Source organism: Phocoena phocoena, chromosome 20 (genome assembly GCF_963924675.1).
Source record: "Phocoena phocoena chromosome 20, mPhoPho1.1, whole genome shotgun sequence".
NCBI lineage: Eukaryota > Metazoa > Chordata > Mammalia > Artiodactyla > Phocoenidae > Phocoena > Phocoena phocoena.
The window spans coordinates 3,184,571-3,206,331 of NC_089238.1; the positions used below are offsets into that span (position 1 = coordinate 3,184,571).

A 21,761-nucleotide genomic window follows, 5' to 3' on the forward strand; every position below is an offset into this window, starting at 1 on the left:
AGGCTGTTTCCCTGGGACCCCAGGCCTGGAGCAGAGGGAGGCAAGGAGGCACGGGCAAGTGGGTCTGGAGGTTGGTGAGTGGATGTGGGATGTCTGCCCACAGCGGGGGCTCCCGGCATGCCCCCCGGGGGCCACCTCCCCTCCTTCCCAGCCGGCACCCAAGCCTCCCACCGCTCCTCCACTAGCCTGCAATCATGGCTCCTCCACGCTAATCACTGCTATCACTGCGGTTGACTCTGCTCCTGGCCTCGCTTCCCTAATGAGGGCTTTGTCCCCTTAATTGGCCATCTCCAGGAGCTTTTCTCTGGCCCCCCACCTACACTGCACTGTCCCAGATCGCAGGTCCAACTATGTGTTAATTGGGCCCTTGGGGGGCACACAGAAAGACCCCTCCCCTCCCTGCCCCCTTGCCTTCCTATATCAGACCCCCACCTACAGGTGCCTCAAACCTCAGGGATGTTCTAATTGCCCAGGCCCTGCCTCTGCCAGCCCGGGGAGGGCCTTTCCCTGCAGAGCCCACCCACCCTCCCAAAGCCCATCTCTCTTCCTGTCCCCCCACCCCCCAGCCCTGAACCTACAGCCCTGGCTGCTCCTTGCCCCTCACAGATTTGGGGGGCTGCTTTATGATCAGCATTGTGGGGAGCTACTCCAGATCACCCTGGCCATGCACCCCGGGGCTCCGTCAGCCTCTGGAATCTCCGAGCCCGGCCCCCGGGAGCTGTATGCCTTCGTGACTGAGGCAGCCGCCTATGTGCTGCGCACCCTGCACCCCCAGCAGACCCAGCCCCCCAAAAGGAGGCCCAACCATAGGAGGTTCCTTCACAACCAGATCTGCAGGTGAGGGGAGTGGGGTGGGAGGGGAGCCCTTGGTGTTGGGGAGACCAGGCCCAGACCGAACAGAGAGAAGTGGACCCCGGAGCTGGATGCAATCAACACCAGTATGCATTTACTGAGTGCCAACTGTGCGCCAGGCCCCAGAGACCCATCAGTACAAAGCAGACAAAATTCTGTCTTCATGGAGCTCGTGTTCCAGTGGGCAGGCAGCTGATAAGGGACAGTCAAAATAAAGAGACAAATGATACGGTATGATGCTACAAAGCGGAGGAGCCTTGAAGACGCAGTGCTGAGTGAAAGGAGCCAGACACAAAAGGCAACCTATTGTATCATTCCATTTCTGTGACATATCCAGAACAGGCAAATGCACAGAGCCAGAAAGCAGATTAGTGGGTGCCAGGGGCTGGTGGGGGGTGACGGGGAGAGACTGCTAATAGGTACCGGGTTTCCTTCCAGGGTGATGAAAAGTTCTGGAACTAATTAGAGGTGGTGGTTGCACGACATCATGAATGTACTGAATGCCAGTGAATTACACACTTTAAAATGGTTCATTTTAAGTGATATGAATTTTACCCCGATTTTTACAAACAATATGGTGTGTTCGAAGGTGATAAGTGCTGCGGAGGGCATGCTGGGGGAGGGTTGGTATTTTAGGTAAGGTGTCAGGGAAGGCCTCACTGAGGAGGTGACATTTGAGCAGAGACCTGAGAGAGGTGAGGGAAGGAGCCCTGTGGATGTCTGAGGAAGAGCATACCAGGAAAGGGACAGCATGTGCGAAGGCCCTGAGGCAGGAACATCCCTGGTGTGTTCCAGGGCAAGTAAGAAGGCTGGGGTGGCTGGAACAGAGTGAAAGGGGAAGGGAATTAGGTTCAAAAGAAACAGGGGCCTGATCGTGGAGACCTCATGGGCCTCTGGAGGGACTTGGGCTCTGGGCTGGGATGTGGTACAATCTGAAAGGATCCCTCTGGGTGTTGAGCGGAGATCAGATTGTGTAGGAGGCTACTGCAGTGATCCAGGCAAGGGATGATGGTGGCTCAGATGATGGGTGGGGGACTGGGCTGTGGAGATGGGGTCCGACTCTGGGGCTTTTTGAAGGTAGCGCCTTTCTAACCCACACACCACACTTGGCCCCTCTCCCATGGCTCCCCATCTCCCTCAGGACAAAGGCTCTGCCCTAGTAGCCCCTGTTCCCCTTGCCAGCCTCAGCTCCCCATCTAGCACTTCACCATTCAGCCTCTGGGCCTTTGCACATGCTCTTCCCTTTGTGGTACAATGCGGTTCCCTGTCTCCAGGAATGTGGATGGAGACCTCTGTTCCTTCAGGTCTCTGCTCAGCCTGTCCCCACTCTCACACCCACCCAGCAACATCCCACCTTGCCCTGTGCTCTCCCCTCACCCTCTGACAGTAACCATTTTTTGAGGTTGCTGTGTGCCAGGTACAGTGTACTAAGGCCTTGGCATACACTACATCACTTAATGCTCCCAACAAACTCACACTGTAGGTTCTGTCTTTCCCCTATATTACAGCCAAGGAAGCTCAGAGAGGTTCAATGACTTGTCCAAGGCTACACAGCTAGACAGTTGATACAACCCTAGGCAGTCTGAATCCAGAGCCCATGCTCTGGACCACTTTATAGTCCTGCCTGGATATAGCATCTCAGGGACTTGATGATGATGGTGATGATGGTGATGAGGAGGAGGATGGTGGTGATGGTGATGGTGACAGTGATGGTGATGATGGTAGTAAGGATGATAATGGTAATGATGACAGTCATGGTGATGATAATGAGGATGATGGTGATGGTGGTGATGGTGATGTGAGGATGAAGAGGATGATGGTGATGGTGATGGTGACGGTGATGATGGTGATGGTGATGATGGTGATGGTGATGGTGATGATGGTGACGGTGATGATGGTGATGGTGATGATGGTGATGGTGATGATGGTGATGGTGATGATGGTGGTGATGGTGATGATGGTGATGGTGATGGTGATGGTGATGGTGATGATGATGGTGATGGTGATGATGGTGATGGTGATGATGGTGATGATGATGGTGATGGTGATGATGATGGTAACGGTGATGATGGTGATGATGGTGATGGTGGTGATGGTGATGATGGTAGCTAAAATTTATCTGATACTTAATATGTGCCGAGCACTGTTCTAAGTACTTCAGTTTTAACTCCCCGTACTCACTTACAGTGAGTATGAACTCATTAATCCCTGACAGTAACCCCAGGAGGTAGGTGCTCTTATAATCCTCCTTTTTCAGATGAGGAAACTGAGGCACAGAGAGGTAAAGTGACTTGCCAAAGGACCTGCTTTTCTGTAAGTAGGTGGCTCCTCCCAGCTAGCCCAGGACCGTTCTTCAGGAGGTCGTGGAACCAAATTTGAGTAAATGGGAGCCCGGTTCAGCCTAAACACTGCCCCCATACTGCAAGCCACCTTCCACCAGGATGCCCAGCTGTGGCCACACCCAGAATGCTCACCCCGCACACACACATACACCATTGAAGAGGAAAACACTCATGTCCCCAAACAGGGTCCAGTCCTGTGTTCCAGAGCTGGCCTCCCAACTCCTCTTCAGCCTCCTCTGCTCAAGGACCCCTCCCCATCTTCAGCCCCCACCCCAATCTGGACCCTGTGATAATGCCAGCCTCTGGCCTCCCAGGCTCCCTGTCTGTCCTCCCTGCTCCCCAGGGCCAGCTTCTCTGCTAGAGCATCCCAACCTCCCCACCCCCATGCCCGGTTCTACCACGTGCTCCCCAGGGACACAGGCTGCCCACCAGTGGCCTTGAGGGCAGCCCAGGTAGCTCTGAAGCACACTCCCCTCAGCACTCAAGCTCAGCCTAGGAAGATCCAGGTCAGAGACAAGCTCTCCTCAGCATCTTCCCACCCACGCCCTCCTCCTCCCTCCAGGTCCGCTCAGGCCCTGCTCCCTCAGGAACCCCCTCCCACCCACGCTATGAAATTTTAACTTTTTGTGAACATTTTTCAAACACACAAAAAAGTCAAGACAGTTGTCTGATGCAGCAGTTCTAAAAAGGTGGTCCCCTAGGCTTCCCTGGTGGCGCAGTGGTTGAGAGTCCGCCTGCCGATGCAGAGGACACGGGTGCGTGCCCTGGTCCGGGAAGATCCCACGTGCCGCGGAGCTGCTGGGCCCGTGAGCCATGGCCACTGAGCCTGCGCGTCGGAGCCTGTGCTCCGCAACAGTGAGAGGCCCACGTACCGAAAAAAAATAAAAATAAAAAGGTGGTCCCCAGATCAGCACCACTAGCACCTCAGCATCACTTAGGAGTGTGTTAGCAACGCAAATTCTTGGACCCCACCCCAGAAACTCGGGGGCCCAGGAACCAGCATTCCCACAAGCCCTCCAGGTGTCCTTCCTGTTGTGCACTGAAGTTTAAGAGCCACTGGCCTATTGATCCCTCATGTAACATCACTTAGATTTTACTGTCCATAACATCTTAGCCTATTTCTTTCATCTATATGTTTTTAAATAAGTTTAAAAGTAAATCACAAATGTCACGACTCTTCAGCCCTAAACACCATTTATCCTTACTTTGTTCAGGTCAGGGACCATACATGGCATGTAGTTGTCATGAATCTTAAATCAGTCCCCCGCCCCCACCCCCGCACCCCCTCTGTCATTTAACCTGACCTCCCATTACTGAAAACTTTCCCTGGGGCACTCAGAGCATAACTATCCTCCTTGGCATCAAAGACAGTGTCACAGTGGCAGCTCTCACTAAATATAGGAAAATATATATTACATTGGGCTTCCCTGGTGACGCAGTGGTTAAGGATCCGCCTGCCAAGGCAGGGGACACGGGTTCGAGCCCTGGTCCGGGAAGATCCCACATGCCGCGGAGCAACTAAGCCCGTGCGCCACAACTACTGAACCTGTGCTCTAGAGCCCGCGAGCCACAACTACTGAGCCCGTGCGCCACAACTACTGAAGCCCGCGCGCCTATATCCCGTGCTCTGCAACAAGAGAAGCCACCACAATGAGAAGCACGCGCACCGCAAGGAAGAGTAGCCCCCGCTCGCCGCAACTGGAGAAAGCCCGCGTGCAGCAACGAAGACCCAATGCAGCCAAAAATAAATAAATAAATATAAATGTAAATAAATATATATATATATAACATAAAATTTTGAACATTTTAAAGTGTACAATTCAGAGGCATTTTGTATATTCATAATGTTTTGCAACCATCACCTCCACCTAGTTCTGGAACATTTTCATCAACCCCAAAGGAGAACCGGTACCCATTAGTATTCCCTCCCCATCCTCCCCTCCCCGCCAGCACCTGGTAACCGCCAATCTACTCTATGTTTCCAGGGATTTGCCTATTCTGGACATTTCACATAAACAGAGTCATACAATACCAGATACTTTTTTTTTTTTTTTTTGCGATACGCGGGCCTCTCACTGTTGTGGCCTCTCCCGTTGCGGAGCACAAGCTCCGGATGCGCAGGCTCAGCGGCCATGGCTCACGGGCCCAGCCGCCCCGCGGCACGTGGGATCTTCCCGGACCGGGGCACGAACCCCTGTCCACTGCATCGGCAGGCGGACTCCCAACCACTGCACCACCAGGGAAGCCCTCAGATACATTTTTAAATAAACCGTTTCCTGGAAGTTTAGCATAGTACAAAAAAATGAACACATCAACCGTGTGGAGTTTAATGAATTTTCCCAAAGGGGCCCCACTGACGTAACCAACACTCAGATCCAGGAACAGGGCATTCCTTGTCCCAGAGACCCTGGTAGTACCTCCTTCCCATGAACCACACATCCTGATTTCTCTCACTGTCGATTGAGTTAGGCTGTTTCTGAACTTTATTTAAATGGCATCACGTATCCACTTATTCTAAGTCTCACCGCTTTTGTTCAACATTATGTTTTTGCATTAACCTGCTAGAACTTCCATAATCAAACACTACAGATTGGTGCAACAGAAATGTATTGATACTTTCTCATGATCCTGGAGGCTGAAGTCCAAGATCAAGGTGTCGGCAGGGAGAGGCCTCTCTCTTTGGCTTCACACGTGGTCATCCCTCTGTGTGTCCTAATCTCCTCTTGCTGGATTAGGGACCATACTGATGATGTCATTTTAATGTAATCACCTCTCTAACGACCCTGTCTCCAAATATAGTCACATTCTGAGGTCCTGGGGGTTAAAACTTCAACAAATGAATTTTAGGGGGACACAGTTCAGCCCCTAACAGTTTGTGAGATCCGTCTGCATTGTTACTGAGGGGTTAGGAATACTGGGGGGAGACCCGTGCAATGGCTATTACAGTCATCCAGGTGGGGGAAGCTGGGGACTCCAACCAGGGGTTAGTGGAGATACTGAGAGGGTTGGTGGAGATGCAGATTCATAACTATTTAGGCAGTAGAATCCACAGGGCATTATGTTATAGTCACATTGCCAGCCCACAGTGCGCCTTTGTGTGAAAATTTTGTTAAAGGCACCCCTTCCTTAAGACATTTTTTACTTTTACATGTTGGAATATAGTCATATTAAATCTAAATGTCAAAAATGTGCGTAGTGTTGGACGAGATGTGCTGCCTTGTGCAGTGCACAAACCCCACAGCTGTTCAGAGCTTCCCTATGAATAGCGTTAAAAAGATTACATTGTCAGACTCATGAAAATGGACCCAGGGCACAGAGAAGAAAAATGTGGAGGGATAGAAGGGACAAATCACTCCTGGGATGGCAGATAGGAGGGGAGTCCTTCGTGGTCACCCAGCTAATGCCTGGCTCTCTCTGCAGGCAGTTTGCCAAGATCGAAGCTGCCACCCAGCACCTGGCCATATCCATCCTGTCCCAGGAGGCACCTCCCCAAAGATCGCCACCCCAAAGGCCACCTCCACCACCTCCATCCCCCTTCCTGGGGGTGGCCTGTGATGTGGCCCCCACTGGCGCCAGCCTAAGTCTCGCTGCCCTGGACGCCTCCACCCACGACCTCTTTGAGGACATTGTGGTCCCCCCAGAGTGTCCCTCAGCGTCATCTGACCTGTCCCACTGTGTGCTGTGCCAGGCAGACCTGAGACAGGACCCACACTTCTATGACCCCCTGCTCCCTACCCTGCATGCCCTGGGGGGATGGGAGGGAATGAGCTCTCAGCTCCTGAGGGAGGTTGGGTGGGCAGGTGAGAGGTGTCTTGTGCCTGCCATTCTCAGAGGATCCCTGAAGGCTGGGGGACCCGCTCCCCATGACACCCAATCACAACCCAGCCCAGGCTCCCAGACAAACCAGACTGCCCCTCCCTCCGTGACAGTTCTTCAGCCACCGCCCCCCCAGGAGCCCCTTGTCCCATCCACTACCCTCCTGGCAGCCTGTGGGAATATGAACCAAGCCCAGACTCCCACCTCTGACCACGGCCTCATGGGTCTTCTCCCAGGTCCAGTGCCCCCACCACAGCCCCTTCAGCAGGGGGGGGGGTTCATGCTCTCCCTCCCCCACCTTCTCCCTTCTTTCTTCCCAACCCCATCTCCTTGGCAACTGTCCCTTCAGCTCCCTCTTACCCTGGTTCACCTCTGCCTAGTGTCTGGTGTCGTCTTATTTATTCCCAAAGATTTGTTGAGTGCCTACTATGTGCCAGGCCCAGGTTTGGGTGCTGAGGATTCAGCAGTGAATAAAACAGATAACATCTCTGCCCTTGTGGAGTTCTCATGGCGGGGGGTAAAGTCGGGGGTACTGAAAATAAATGAGTATATCCATACATTTTTTTAAACACAAGATAAATTTCCAATTTCAGATTGGCATTAGTGCTGTGAAGAAAATAGAACAGCGACCTGATCAGGTGACTACTTGATGTAGGGTGGTCAGGGAGGGCCTTGAATGACAAGAAGGAGCTGGTACTGCGAAAATCTGGGATTCCAGGCAGAGGAACCAGCTCGTGCAAAGGCCCTGAGGTGGGACGTTGGGGGAACAGTAAAGGAGGCCAGCATGGCTGGAGTGGAGTGAGATGAGGGAGAGTGGTAAGAGGTGAGGTTGAGAGACTGACCAAGGCACACCATGAATTGGGGGTAGCTTAGATTTTATTCCAAGCCTGATGGCAAGTTCACTCTCCATCTCTTTCAACCCCATTTCCAAACACAGTCTAAATATTACGAACACCACCGTAGGAGGAAGGTGCTGTGAGATGGGGAAACTGAGGCACAGAGAACGAACGTGCGGGGAGAGGGAGGGATTTCTTGGCTTCCTCGCGCCTTTAACCCTTTCCAGGAAAATGCTTGGATCTCTTTGCTAAGTTTGTCTCTAAACAGAAGGGCAAGGGTTCGAACCCCAGGTCTTCCTCTGCCCTGGGCACAGCCCCTCCCTCTCTCTCTCCTTCTCTCCCTCTCGGCCCCGGGGTTCTGAACTTCACAACCGGGCAGGTAGCGACCCATCCGCTTCTCCAGCTGGAGTCCGCGTTCTCGGTACCCACCGCGCCACTCCGCCTTAACCCCGCCACTCACACCTGTTACGACTCCCCATTGGTCAGACTGGCTGCTTTCCCGCCCCCTGACGGGCTAATCACGCTCTCAGGAAGGACAGTCTGGCCCACACGCAGCCCCCCCCCCCCAGGGAGAAGTAGTGGCGCTTGCGGATTGGCTGGGAGCGGGGGGTGGGGCTGAGCAGAGCTAGACGAGTGCCTATTGGGCGGCTCAGCCCTGGTGGGCGGGACGAGGGCGGAGCCGGGGGCGGGCCAAGTGTCTGGGCTTTGGGAAACATCTACTAGGCCTGCGAGCCCCGCGGGTGGGCCTGAGCGGCGGAAGTCCGGCTGCGGGAGGTAAGTGACTACAGGCCTCACCTGCGGCGGACGGGCCGGGCTCCGTCCCGGCGCCTTCCTGATAAGGCCCTTCTGGCGCTGCTGGGGGACAGACCTCCCCCCCTTGCTGGTGGAGGACAGCCGGGGGAGGACTCCTGCCTGGGCCTTCCAGAATTGGCTAGCCAGGGGCTCGAATTCTCCACGGGCCGCTTCCGCCCTCTCTACCAAGTTGCCGCGTCACCCCTGCGTGGTGGGTGGGTTTGGCTCCCATTTCCTCAAGAAGGAAACTGAGGCTCAGACAGAGCTGAAACTTGCCTAAGGTCACACCGCCAGCTAGTCTCGGCTGCAGAACCGGGTTCCCCAGGCCACATGGGGATCTGAACAGCCCCATTCGCTCCTCAGGTTGCCGCCCACCTCGGGCCGCTCCTCCTCCTCCGCCCTCGGGCTCCCTCCACCCGGAGCTGCGTTCTGAATTTTCATCACTTCCCCAGAGTACCGCCAACTCTGTCTCCTGCCGAGACCCTTCCCCACATTCACCCCCCTCCCACACACACACACATTTTCATCTTCTCCCCCAAATCAGTTCCCCTCTCCAGGTCCCCAGTTAGTCCCTGGAACCTGCCACCCTCGGACCACTGGCAACCTGAGGATCTTCCTTCTATCCCCTCCGACCACAGCCAGGCCCAGCTGCCCCCTCCCCGCTCTGTCCCCGCTGCCTGAACTGGAGCCCAGGCCTCACCCTTGGCCACCTGGACCGCAGTCCCCACTTTCACCCTGGCCTCCACCTCCAGTCCAGCCCCACCGCGGCCAGCGAGGCCTCCCTATTTTATTGTATATTTTGAAAACTTTTTATGGAAGTATATCACATATGTAGGAAAACAGAAATCACAGATACACAGCTCAAATAACTTCACAAAGAGAACGCTCTGGTGTCAACAGTATCCAAATCCAGAATTCGAACGTCCCCCACACCCCAGAAACCCCCCATGCACCCCCTCCTTCAACACTGCCGCCCAAGGATAACTGTTATCATAACTTTAATGCCACAGGTTGGTTTTGCTGAGTTCTTGCCTTATGTAAATCTTTTACTGTATTGTATTTATTCCTGACTAGACAACCTGTTACACATTGTCCAAAATTCAAAAGGAACAGACTAGTACACAGTGAAAATCAAATGTCCTTCACACTCTGCCCCTCAGAGGCCTGTCCCTGCAGAAAGAGCCTGTGCCTTATGTGCCTTCCAGGGAGAGCAGATATAGATTGGAACAGTACCTACACTTTTTTTCTTCTTGCATTTTGGCACAAATGGGAGCATTGTTATACACACTATTATGCTTTTTTTTTTCCTTCACTGTTAACATCTCTTGGACATTTTTCCACGTTGTTACTTAAAGATCTCCCTTGTGATTCTTCCTGGCTGCAAAGAATTCCATAGTATGGATATACCATAACTTATGTAACCAGTACCCTAACCGTGGATGTTGGACTTATTTCTATTCTTTTGCTCTGGGCAGACGCCCATAATGAATAACCTTGTCCTGTAATGAATAACTTTGTGTCATTTCACAGGTAGGTCTGCAGGATAAATACTTAGGATAATTAGGAGTGAGTTCTCTGGGTCACAGGGTTTGTGCATCTGTAATTCTGAGAAATGTGGGCACATGGTTCTCCCTAGGGGTTCTTGCAGTCCCCGCTCCTACAGCCCAAAGGGAAGCTCCGCCTCACTCTAGACTCCTGTCACTGTCACAGGCTTCCGGACATTCCAGCGCCCCCGCCCCCACCTGACCCTGTCCCTCCTGTCCCGTGGAGAGCTAAGCCTGGAATGGGAGTGAGGAGAGCACTCCAGGTGGAGGGAGCTGCCTGGGCAAAGGCCCTGAAGTGGGACTTGGCCACCGAGGCTGGAAGGTCCGGGTCCAGCGCCTTGTGGGAGGAGGGTACATCGTAGTCCTGAGGACAGAGAGAAGCCATGGGGCCCTGGGGAGAGCTGAGAAATAGGGTCAGCTCTGTGTTTTCAAAAAGGTTGTTTTCTTTCCCTCTCTCTTCACTTCCTCAGAGAGAACTCTGCCAAGATGGATTAGATTCCCTAGCAATCCTAGCACTGGTCACAGTTGTAATTATGCAATTAATTAATTCAGTGTGGTTTTGTTTTTGAGGGAGTTTCCATTCCATTTGTTTTTTGAGACAAAATTTACACAGCATAAAATTCACCATTTTAGCCATCCACTAGTTTTTAAACTTTAGATATGTCACACATAGAAAACATTTTCAGTGGTAGATGTGTTCAGTTTAAAGAATAATCATAGACACCTGTGGGGACTCACCAGCCAGCACTGAAACTTCCCCCGAGTGAGTGTCAGCCGGCTTACCCTCCACTGGGTCCACTGGGTCCACTGGGTCCACAGGGTCTCCGTTTCCTAAACAAATTAACAAATAAGTGAGTAACATGCAGAGAGAGAGGGAGCTGCAGACAAAAGCCAGGACTCCCATTTGTGCAGCAACTCAGGCACCCAGGGACACAAGCCTCTGGGTACATGGACTGGGACATGTGAGACTTGGGGTGTCCAGGGCCCAGATGCTCACTCTGACGGGGGCAGGGAGGGGCAGTCACCCCTCTAGTCCCCACAGGACCTTGGCCTTCATGGACTCCCGTGGGCTTCAGTGTCCTCCCCTTTAGAAGGGCTGCTGGCCAGGTGGCTCTACCAGTCCCCCACCTCTTAATTTTTATATTTCTCTCTTTTTTTTTTTGGCCATACCTCGCAGCATGCGGGATCTTAGTTCCCCAACCAGGGATTGAACCCATGCCCCCTGCAGTGGAAGCACAGATTCTTAACCACTGGACTGCCAGGGAAGTCCCTTTCTTTCTTTTTCTTAAAATTGTGGTAAAATACACATAACCTAAACTTTACCATCTCGACCATTTCAAAGTGTACAATTAAGAGGCATTTAGTATATTCATGATATTGGGCAACCATCACTACTATCTAGTTCCAGAACACTTCCATCTCCCCAGACGGAGACTCTGTACCCCTTTTCAGTCACTCCTCACACCCCCGCACCCCACCCCACCCCTGCTGCCCTGAGGTGGAAGCACCACCAACCCTCTCCCTGTCTCTCTGGACGCAGCCGCTTTGGGTTTGGGGCATTCTGTGTCAATGGACTCCTGCACGTGGCCTTCTGTGACTGGCCTCTCTCACTGAGCATCGCGGTGAGGGGCCTCCGCGCTGTGGCCTGTGTCGTTGCTTCATTCCTTTTTATGGCTGGGTAATATTCTACTCCACAGGTACCCCAGCCTTTCTTTCTAAGACCTGGAAGGGGGTTCAGCTGGTGAGTTTTCCACACGGGTAAACTGCTTTTCAGAGGAGGCAGTCAGACTTGAGGGACCCCAGGCCATGAAGGAGGGAGGTGGTGCAGCTGGGAGAATGCAGCTCTTTTTGCCTCGGGGCTCAAGTCCTGCTCCCTCTGCTATGGGCAGTGGGCCCTCAGTCAGGACACTTCACTACTTAGACCTCGGTTTCCTCCTGGGGGTCGGATCACAGTTGGAGCCTGGGGTATAAGCATGTGGACCCTGGACATGCAGAGAAGCCCTCTCCCTGCCTGATGCCACTCCCTCAGCCCCTCTGCCCACCCCAGGCCATGGCAGCTGTGAGGCCCGGCCTGGGACGCATCATCCCTGGATCATCCATCCTCTTCCTGTGCGACATGCAGGAGAAGTTCCGCCATGTCTCATTCTTCCCCCAGATCGTCTCTGTGGCTGCCCGCATGCTCAAGGTACAGCCCCTCCTCCCGCAGACCCACCAGTCCAGGGCCCCAGCCCCTCCTCCCGCAGACCTAGGAGTTGGGCCTCCGGCCCCCCTTCGTTGGGCTCAGACCTTTGCTCCTCACCCCAACCCAGGTGGCCCAGCTCCTGGATGTGCCAGTTGTGCTGACTGAGCAGTACCCACAAGGCCTGGGCCCCACAGTGCCCGAGCTGGGAGCTGAGGGTCTGCAGCCATGGTCCAAGACCTGCTTCAGCATGGTGCCCGCGGTGCAGCAGGAGCTGGACGCGCGGCCCCAGCTGCGCTCTGTGCTCCTCTGTGGCTTGGAGACACAAGCCTGCATCTTGGTGAGACCGCAGCTGAACCTTGGGGGCCTCCATTCACACCTGGGACCTCCCCAACCTAAAAAGGGTGTCTTTCCTGACCCAGAACTCTCTATCCTCCCCTTCCTGACCCATGACTCCCCTCCTGACCTGGGACTTTCACCTTCACTAAGGACCCCTCTCTTTACCTGGGGCTCCCATCCTGCCTAGGATCCCGTTGTAATCTGGGGACCTCCTGCCCTGATCTGAGCCTCCCTCATCCCCATCCTGGTTCCCCAATCACTCACCCAGGATCCCTGTTCTTGTCTGGGGGTAGCCCTTACCTCTTTCTGCCCCTAGCACACAGCCCTGGACCTCCTGGACCGAGGGCTGCAGGTCCACGTGGTGGTGGACGCCTGCACCTCCCGCAGGTGAGAGGGTCCCTTCAGGGGTGGGGTGCATGTGGGATGGGTTTGGAGCACCCAGGAAGAACCAGGGGGTGGGATCCCTGCCGAGTTTGCCAGGTGTCTGGGTGTCCAGACCAAGGCACTGACACCGCATGCACACATGCACCCCCCGCCCCCCCCCCCCCTCCGCTGCAGCCAGGTGGACCGGCTGGTGGCGCTGTCCCGGATGCGCCAGAGCGGCGCCTTCCTCTCCACCAGCGAAGGGCTCATTCTGCAGCTCGTGGGTGATGCCACCCACCCCCGGTTCAAGGAGGTACTGACCCCCACGCCCCACACTCTGACCTCCCCCATCTCCTGTGCAAACGGGAAATATCTTTTCAGCACCCACCACATATTCACAGGATACATCCGGGAACACAGAAGGCTGCCGCCTCCAGGGGCGCTAAGTTTTAGTGGGGGGAAACTGCAGGTCAACACCATAAATCAATGAAAGGAGAAGCTGTCTGGCCACGAGGACTGTAGAGAGAGATAAAGCAGGGGAGGGGGCCAGGTGTGCAGAGGAGGGGTTGCCTAAGGTGGTCCAGAGGCCTCCCGGAAGAAGGTGATTTTAGAGTGAGGTAGAGATGGGAGGGAGCCAGGCAGACGGGAGAGAACAGTCCAGCAGGGGCCCTGTAGACGGGAGCCCCTTGACCCTTTCCCGCCACCCTCTCCTCCAGTCTATGGCACTGAGGTCCAGCCTCCACACCCACCACCCGAGTGGCCTTCCTAGTACCCAGGTCTGACCAGGTAGTCCCCACTGCTTCACACCACTAAGGGCCACTGCTTGGCCCTTAGGATAACGGGACATGCCCGAACTTGAGATTCCCAGCCCTCTGAGGTCTGCCCCTTCCCCTCCTCTTAGTTCTGTTGAGCATTTATTGAGCACCTACTATGTGCCAGCCACTGTGGCAGGTCCAGGGGCAATAGCAAAAGACAGTTTGTATTCAGTTTCGCATTGTGGCCTGGAGCTGGGGAGGGAACATGTAGAATGTGTGAGAAATAAGATGGGGGCTGGCAGCTGGGAGGCCCCTCCTGGGGGGTGGCCTTACAGTGGAGACCTGAAAGTACAGGAGCAGCCAGTCATCCAGAAAGTGGTCCTGGTGGAGGGGACAGCTAGGGCAAAGGCCTGGACGTGGGGCTGAACGTGACTTATTCAAGGAACGGTAGTGGGGCACGGTGAGTGCAGGCTGAGTGTGGGAGGAGGGGAGGCAGGGAGGAGCCGGAGCCGAGTCTTCCCAAAGATTTTGGTGGGGGTTGGAAGGGGCAGCCATGGGGGTTTGCACAGGGGGGCTGGACACTGTCAGATCTATGTGTAGTGCCAGGTGGCTAATGGATATGTGGTAGGAAGGGGGGAAACCAGGGTGGAGGCAGCGGTGGGGATACAGGCTTTGCTTATTTTCATTTTTTAATCTCTGCAGGTTAGCATGACAGGGATTGCTGATGGGTGCAAGGTGTGAAAAGGCAGCACAGAGAGAGGATCTGGCTTGAGCGCAGTTGCTCAAGCTCTCTACTGATGGGGGTGGAGGTGGCGGCAATGAGGTTGAGAGGTCAGGTGACCACCAGCGTCTAAGAGGCAGCTGGATAAGTGAGTCCAGAGTTGAGGGGCAAGGCGCGGGCTGGATTTGAGAGTTGAGGGATAAGAGAGGTGAGATTACTTAAGAAGAAGCATGTGTAGAGAAGGAGCCCCAGGAAGCAGTCGGTCACCCTTAGTGGTCCAAGTCAGCAAGGTGGACCGAGATGGCAGATGATCAGGTGCTAACCCTGGTGGCTATGGTGAAAGGGAGGCCCCAAGAAAAGTTTTGAGAAGAGGCAATGGTGGGTTTGGCCAGTTGCTACTAAGGGGGCAAGGGAGATGAAAATGAAGTATCCCTTGGATCTGTCATGGGGATGAGAACCCTTGACGCTTCCTGACTCCCTACCCCTACCCTACAGATCCAGAAGATCATCAAGGAGCCCGCCCCAGACAGCGGGCTGCTTGGCCTCTTCCATGGCCAGAACCCCCTCTTCCGCTGAACTCCCTACCCTGCCTTGAGGGGAGACCGACCACCTTCTCGTCCCTGGGACCTTGGCAGAAGCGCTTTCCCCCCCATTCTTGGATCCCAAGAGTGGTGCAGTCCACCGGGGGTACCGCCCCCTCAGCAGGGGATGTGGGTGCCGCTTTTCCATTGGACGGCAGCTCCCGGAAATGCAAATGAGACTCCTGGAAACTGGGCGGGGGTTGGCTGAGCCGAGCTGGAGGTGGGGCTCTGCCCCCCCACCCCACCCCGGGCCACTTCAAGGGGCGGCAAGGGGAGGGAGAGGGAGTGTCACAGGCTGTGTGGGACCCGGTCTCAGAGAATAAACATTGATGTGACTGTGGACTGAACCATTCTTGGGTTTGGGGGGTATCCCGGGGGCGACTGGGGGCTGCGGGCGGTGGCGGAAGAGGGGTCCCCAGCTGGTGGGGAGGGGTAGGTGCCTCTTCTCAACTCCAAGCCGGCGCGAGGCAAAGGCGAGGGCTGGCCACTGTCACATCTGCACCGAAGCCGGCGCGCATCTGCACGGAAAAGAACTGCCGGCCCGGGGTCGCCCAACTCGCTGCCGGTCGCCCCCCCTATCAGCGCGCGCACGCCCAGCCGGGTTGGCTCGCAGACACGCGCTGGCTCTGCCTCCCCTGGCCGGCCCCCCACGTCGCCACCACCCCCGACTCCCCCAGGGTCCCGCATCCGGAAAGTGAGGTGAGCGTGACCGCACCCCGGTGCGGAGGGGGAAACTGAGGCACGAGGGACTTGGGGACGGGGAGGAAGGAAGAGACAGGCATGCGGATGAATGGATGAATGGATGGGAAGGACAGCTTCATCTGAGTGGTCCCTGCTCCCCCAAGACGCAGGAGCCCGGGGATCCACATAGGGGCTCCCAGAATTCTGCAGCCCCCTTGGAAATCTGGGAGTTGGGACTCTACGGACCCCCCAGTCAGGGCCCCTCAGCCCCTTCAGAGTCTTAGTCCTCCCCCCGCCCCCACCGCATCCTTGGGTGCCCAAGAAGGCAATCTGAGTCCCCCAGGGACCCAGGCATCAGAGCTCTCAGCCAGACCGCCCCGCATTGGGGAAACAGAGCCCCCCCACCCCTGGATCCCAGACCCCTCCCAGAAGTCCCGGTCACCGGACCCCGCGGTCAGAGCGCCCAGCACCCCCTCTCTCCGCAGGGATCTAGGAGTCCTTGCCTCCCCCCTCCTCCAGGAGCCCCTGGGACCGGGCGCCGGCGCCCCCGGCCCCCGCCTTTCGGATCCAGGTGTCCCCCCCTCCTCACCCCCCAGCCTGAAGCTTCGCGTCTCGGAGGCCGCGCTCGCGTCGCCATGGCAACAGGAGTCTATTTTGCGCTGGGAACACACAGCTCCCGCCGCAGCGCCCCCCCACCCCGCCCCTCCAACCTGAGCCTGAGCGAGAGTGGGGGGCCCGGGGAGGGAGACTGGTGGTCCGGGGTCGGGGGGAGACACAGAGACACTCAGAGGGACAGAGATTTGTAGGAAATCTCTCTAGGAGACAGAGACACGGAGTCAAAGAGGTAGTGAGAGATGGGGATGTGGAAACGGGGAAGACACAGGATGTAGAGAGGCAGAGACTGGGCAGAGGGAAGGAGAAAATGTTGGCACACAGAGGAGACTTGGGACAGAGACTGAAAGATGCAGAGATGCGATGAGACACGTAGAGAGAGACAGGCTCAGAGAGGCCGCGCGACCCAGGGCACCTCCCGATAGAGATGAGAGATCCGCCGGCAGGCTGAGGGAGAGGCGGTGGGAGGCGACGTCCCGGGAGGAGGTAAGGACACGGAGACGCAGAGACTCCCAGAGACAGAGACATAAGAGACAGGAAGGCCTAGGGACCTGGGCGGGCCGCTGGGAGTGCGTGGGGAGGGTCCGCATCTCTCCCTCAATCCCACCTCCCACCTCCCAGGTGGCGAGCCGGAGGCGGCGCTGGATCCCTCCACCCTGCCTCCCCCGCCCGGAACTGGGATCCCCGCCCCCGCATCCAGACCCCTCCCCTTCTCCCTCCGCTTTCCCCCTCCAGCCGGGTCCGCCGGGTCCGCCTCCTCCGGAACCCTGATGCCGCCTTCTTCCACATGCCTAACTCAAACCCACCATCAACCCCAGATATTCCTAGGAGGCCGTCCCTTTGCACTCGGACACCGCCCACCCTCAGCCCCACCCCGCTGCCACCTGCGGACCCCTCTCCAGCACCCAGCTGCTTGAGGTCAGGGCTTCTGGCTTTTTCTGGGTCTCCTCCCCTCTGCGGGTCTCTATCCTCCTCTGGTTCTCTCTTTCGAGCTCTCTCTCTCTCTCTGTCCTTCAATCTCTGATCCCCAGTCCTCTGGGTCTTTGCCCCACCCCCACCCCGTCACTGCTCGCCCTCTGGGTCTCTGCCCTCCCAGGGCTCTGTCCTCTTTTCTTTGGCTATCTGTACTCCCTTCTCGTCATCTCTGTTCCTCTCTCTTTGGGCCTCTGTCCCCCTTTTTCGCCGGGTCTCTGTCCCTCTCTCTCTTTGGGTCTCTGTCTCCCTCTCCCTGAGTCTCTGTTCCCCTCTCCCTGGGTCTCTGTCCTTCTCTCTGGGCCTCTACCCCCACCCCGAGGGCTCTCTCCCCCTGCCCCCCGCGCCCTGTTCTAGCTCTCATTCTCTGCTGCCAGGCATCTCAGAAGGCAGTCCTTGCCCCCAGAGCCCAGCTGGCAGGGTCAGGAGAGGCGGGGGTGGGGGGGCTGTGAGGCACAGCGCTTGCAGGGGAGCGGGTGGGGGAGGGGCTTCTCTGGGAGCTCAGGACCGAGTGGGGCCTGCTCTGGGACCCCTCCTCACACTGGCTCCCCTGATCTCTGTCCTCACATCTCTGTCTCTCAGGTCCTGGGCTGGGGTGCTGGGTTCTGGCCCCGAGCTGCTAGGTGTGTGTGGTGTGGGGAGGGAGATCGGGGTTTGGGGGGCATTCCTCTCCAGCTGTGAAGGAGGAGTGTGCCTTCCGGTGTGTGCTGGGGGGCTGTCTGGGTGTGTCTGGTGGAGGGCCACATGCCTGCTTCCAGACTCTCCACCACTGGGTTCTCACCGGTGTGTGTGCCTACGAGGTTGCATGACTGTGGGCTGTGATGTGTGCCACTGCGTGCCCACGTGCAGCTGGCTGGGGCAGGTCCCTGGCCATGTTCTGGAGCTGTGTGTGGTCCCAGTGTGTCAAGGTGTCTGAGACTGTGTCTGACTCTTGTGTGCTGTGGGTGGGAATGCCCAGAAATGCATGGTTGTGTGTCCACATGGAGCTGTATTGTGTGTTTGGGGAGGAGGGAGGCTCAGGTGTGCCGCCAGGATGACATTGGGCCCTTGCGTGTTGTGTCTGGGACACTGTGTGGGTGTCCTGTGCTCTGTGTCACTGTGCGTATATAAGCTCTGTTGTGTGTCTGTGTATAGTTTTGTGTGAGGTAGAGGAAGAACTGGTCCTCTGTATCCTTGTGTGTGGACCAGCTGCTGTGTCTGCAGTGTGTCTCCTCCCCACCTAGAGGTGCTGCCCTGCATCAGGAGGTGTGAGGCAGGGACAGGAGGCTACAGGACGCCCACTGGTTGAGGGGCTGTGCGTGTGTGTGTGTGTGTGTGTGTGTGTTGCTGGGTCGGAGGGGATGTAGGCTGCTGCTCCTCCTGCCTCACTCCCCAGAGTTGTCAATGGCCAAGAGTTTCGTTTCCCTGGCTCTGTGCATGTGTGTGAAGTTGGAAGGGACAATGGGACTCTGTTAGCAGAGGGAGAAATTCTGTCCATGGAGCCCAGCCAGAGGCTTGGCACAGCACAGGGACTGAGAGGGCAAACTGCTACCCCTGCGGGGCAGATGAGACAAAGGTTCCCCCAGCCCAATGCAGCTCCCTAGCATCTATGATTTAGCAGACAGATGGTACCCTTGCATGTGTTTGAAAAGGTACCCCTTCCCACAGATGGATGCAGCCCCACCAGATGCATTCTTAGGAAGGAGAGCGTGGCTGGATTCCAGCCTCTCAGCCAGACCCTCTTGTGCAGTACACAACCTGCCCAACCATATGTGGCAGCCCTCGTATGAATGAAGGAATCCACATCGCCACACACGTGTCACTCTCAGAAGTGGTGTGTCTGTGTGCATGACAACCCATGTTTCTCTGTGGGATAATGCATCCATGTGCTGTGGGTGGTGGTGCCCTGAGTTCAAAGCCTAGCACCATTGCTTGGGCACTGCGACATCACCTGACCTTTGTTGGTTGGTTTTTGTTTCTTAACTGTGGTAAAATACACGTAACATAAAATTTAGCGTTTTAACCATTTTAAGTGTACAGTTCAGTGGCATTTAATATATTCACAATGTTGTGTGACTACCACCACTATTTAGTTCCAGAATATTTTCTTCACCCTGAAAGGAAGCCCTGCCCCCATTAAGCAGTCACTCCCCATTCCCTCCTGCCCCCAGCTCCAGGCGACCACTTATCGGCTTTTGTCTACATGGATTTGACTATTGCAGACATTTCATATAAATGGAATCATACAATATGTGACTTTTTGTGTCTTGCTTTTCTCTCTTAATGTTTTTGAGGTTCTTCATGATGTAGAATGTATTGGTGCTTCGTCCCTTTTTATGGCTGAATAGTATTCCACTAATGGATAGACCACATTTTGTTTACCCATTCATCAACCGATGGACATTTGGGTGGTCCCCGGTCTGGGGCTGTTGTAAATCATGCTGCTAAGGACATTTGTGTTTTTGTGTTAACATGTTTTTCAATTCTTTGGGACATATGCCTAGGAGTGGAACTGCTGGGTCATGTGGTAACCCTATGTTTAACTTTTAAGGAACTGCCAATCTGCTTTCCAGAGTGTGGGCCAAGGCACTTCTAAGATGCCCGTTAAACACCAAGTGGAGGCATCCAGCAGGCAGTCTGGCGGTGAGCTCAGGGGAGGGGCCGGAGCAGAGCTAAAAGCGAACGTTGAGGCCCCAGGTGCAGCCTCCCATAGCCCTCTCCCCATCCCAGGCCCCAGCAGTTTTTCATAATGGTGTGGTCCCTAGATACATGTGCATTCAATGGGAAGGAATAAAGGATAAAAATAATACCAAACGACATTTATTAAACTAGTCCCACCCACCCACCCTCTCTCCCACTTCCTTGCACTGCTTTTATTTCTTCATGGCCTCCATAATGTCTTAGTGTTTCTTCATAACAGTTTTCAACGTGCATCCCATTAATTTGTGTCTGCATACTGGCTTTTTCCCCTCACCAGAAGGCAAACCCCATAAAGACAGAGGAGGAACCCTGTGGTTCATCTACTGCTGCATCCCCAGCCTCAGTAAACACTGCTGAAGGAACCCCTCCTGCCAGCCTGTTGCCATACAAAACAGCTGGGCGGACCTGTCCCATCTGGCCCCTCCCATCCTGTTCACCCTCCTATAAGTATAGCACCTGCGCTAGGCCAGGCACTGCCCTAAACTCTCTACACATATGAAATCGGTTCGTCTTTCCAACCACCCAGTGATAGCCATCCTTACCCCTGGTTTACAGATGGGGAAACTGAGGCACATGGGGACTTAGGTGTATCCAGTATCAGGCACCTGGCACATGGTGGAGTTGGGGGATGAACCACTACTACCCTGACTCTCCAGCTGTGCAAGGAGACACGTCAGACCTGAAACCGTGAGCATGGGTGTGTGTGTGTGCGTGAGAGAGAGACAGACCACAGAGAGTGACAGAGACAGAGAGAGAGAGACTGAGGCTCAAGATCCCTTGATTATCAGACGTAAATACAAGAGAGAAGTAAGCACTGGGGAAACTGAGGGCCACGTGGGTCTAAGGCAGCAGTTCTAGCTGGGGGCAAACGTGCCCCCCGGGGGGATATTTGGCAATGCCTGGAGGCATCTTATGTTAACACGATGTGGGGGAATGTGAATGCTCCTGGCATCCAGCAGATACTGCTGAACACCCTAAATGCACAGGATGGGCCCCCACAAGCAAGTACATTCTGTGCCCAGATGACAGTAGCGCCCAGGGTGAGAAACCCTGCACTCCCTCTTTCCACCTCCTGGTCTATGAACTCAGGTTCTCAACTCCGGTCTCTCTCTCTCCTTCTCTCCTCCCCATCTGCTCTTCTTTCTCTCTCCTTCCCCATCTCCCCGATTCCTCCCATCTCGCCCACCCCACCATGCGTCTCCCTTCATTGCCTCCCTTGGTCCCCCACTGACCCATCCCAACCTCCTCCCCACTCTGCCCACCTCTGCCCTCCCTCACATGCATCTCACCTCTGGCTTTCCCCTCTGCCCTCTCTCCCTCACCTGCCTCCATGGTTTCTTCTCCCTCCATCACATCTTTCCTCTGGTTTCTGTCCACCTCTTATTTCTTCGCACCCCCGATGCCACTGTCGACTTTCCCATTCTTTCCTCCACCACTCATCACTCACTCTGATCTTTCTCTGCCATTATCATCTCCCTTCTCCTTCCGCGGTGTCTGGACATCCTCCTGTTGCTCCCCCATCACCGTGCACTGTCCCGTGGGACTGCCAACTTTGGGTCCATACATGTCCCCTCCATCTTTTCTGTTTCTTGGCTTGTGCCTCTCCGTCCTTCTACCTTCCTTTGGCCTGCCTTCCTCATCATCTCCGGCCCCCATCTCCACATTTCTCCACCTCCGGCCATCTTTCTCCCGCCCGC

The 21,761-nt window shown here is 55.5% G+C and overlaps 2 protein-coding genes across 2 annotated transcripts; both read left to right on the forward strand.

Moving 5' to 3' along the window:
- The first annotated feature begins 664 nt into the window (after nucleotides 1-664).
- C20H19orf85 (chromosome 20 C19orf85 homolog) lies at nucleotides 665-7,220 on the forward strand. The gene is made up of 3 exons (XM_065899058.1): nucleotides 665-837; nucleotides 6,615-6,994; nucleotides 7,147-7,220. Exons 1-3 carry the CDS (start codon nucleotides 665-667, stop codon nucleotides 7,218-7,220), a joined length of 627 nt encoding a protein of 208 aa, XP_065755130.1.
- A 5,012-nt stretch (nucleotides 7,221-12,232) lies between these two features.
- Nucleotides 12,233-15,464, forward strand: ISOC2 (isochorismatase domain containing 2). The gene is made up of 5 exons (XM_065899683.1): nucleotides 12,233-12,367; nucleotides 12,492-12,701; nucleotides 13,017-13,087; nucleotides 13,259-13,376; nucleotides 15,035-15,464. The coding sequence occupies exons 1-5, from the start codon at nucleotides 12,233-12,235 to the stop codon at nucleotides 15,113-15,115; spliced, it is 615 nt and encodes a 204-aa protein (XP_065755755.1). The 3' UTR covers nucleotides 15,116-15,464.
- Nucleotides 15,465-21,761: the final 6,297 nt, after the last annotated feature.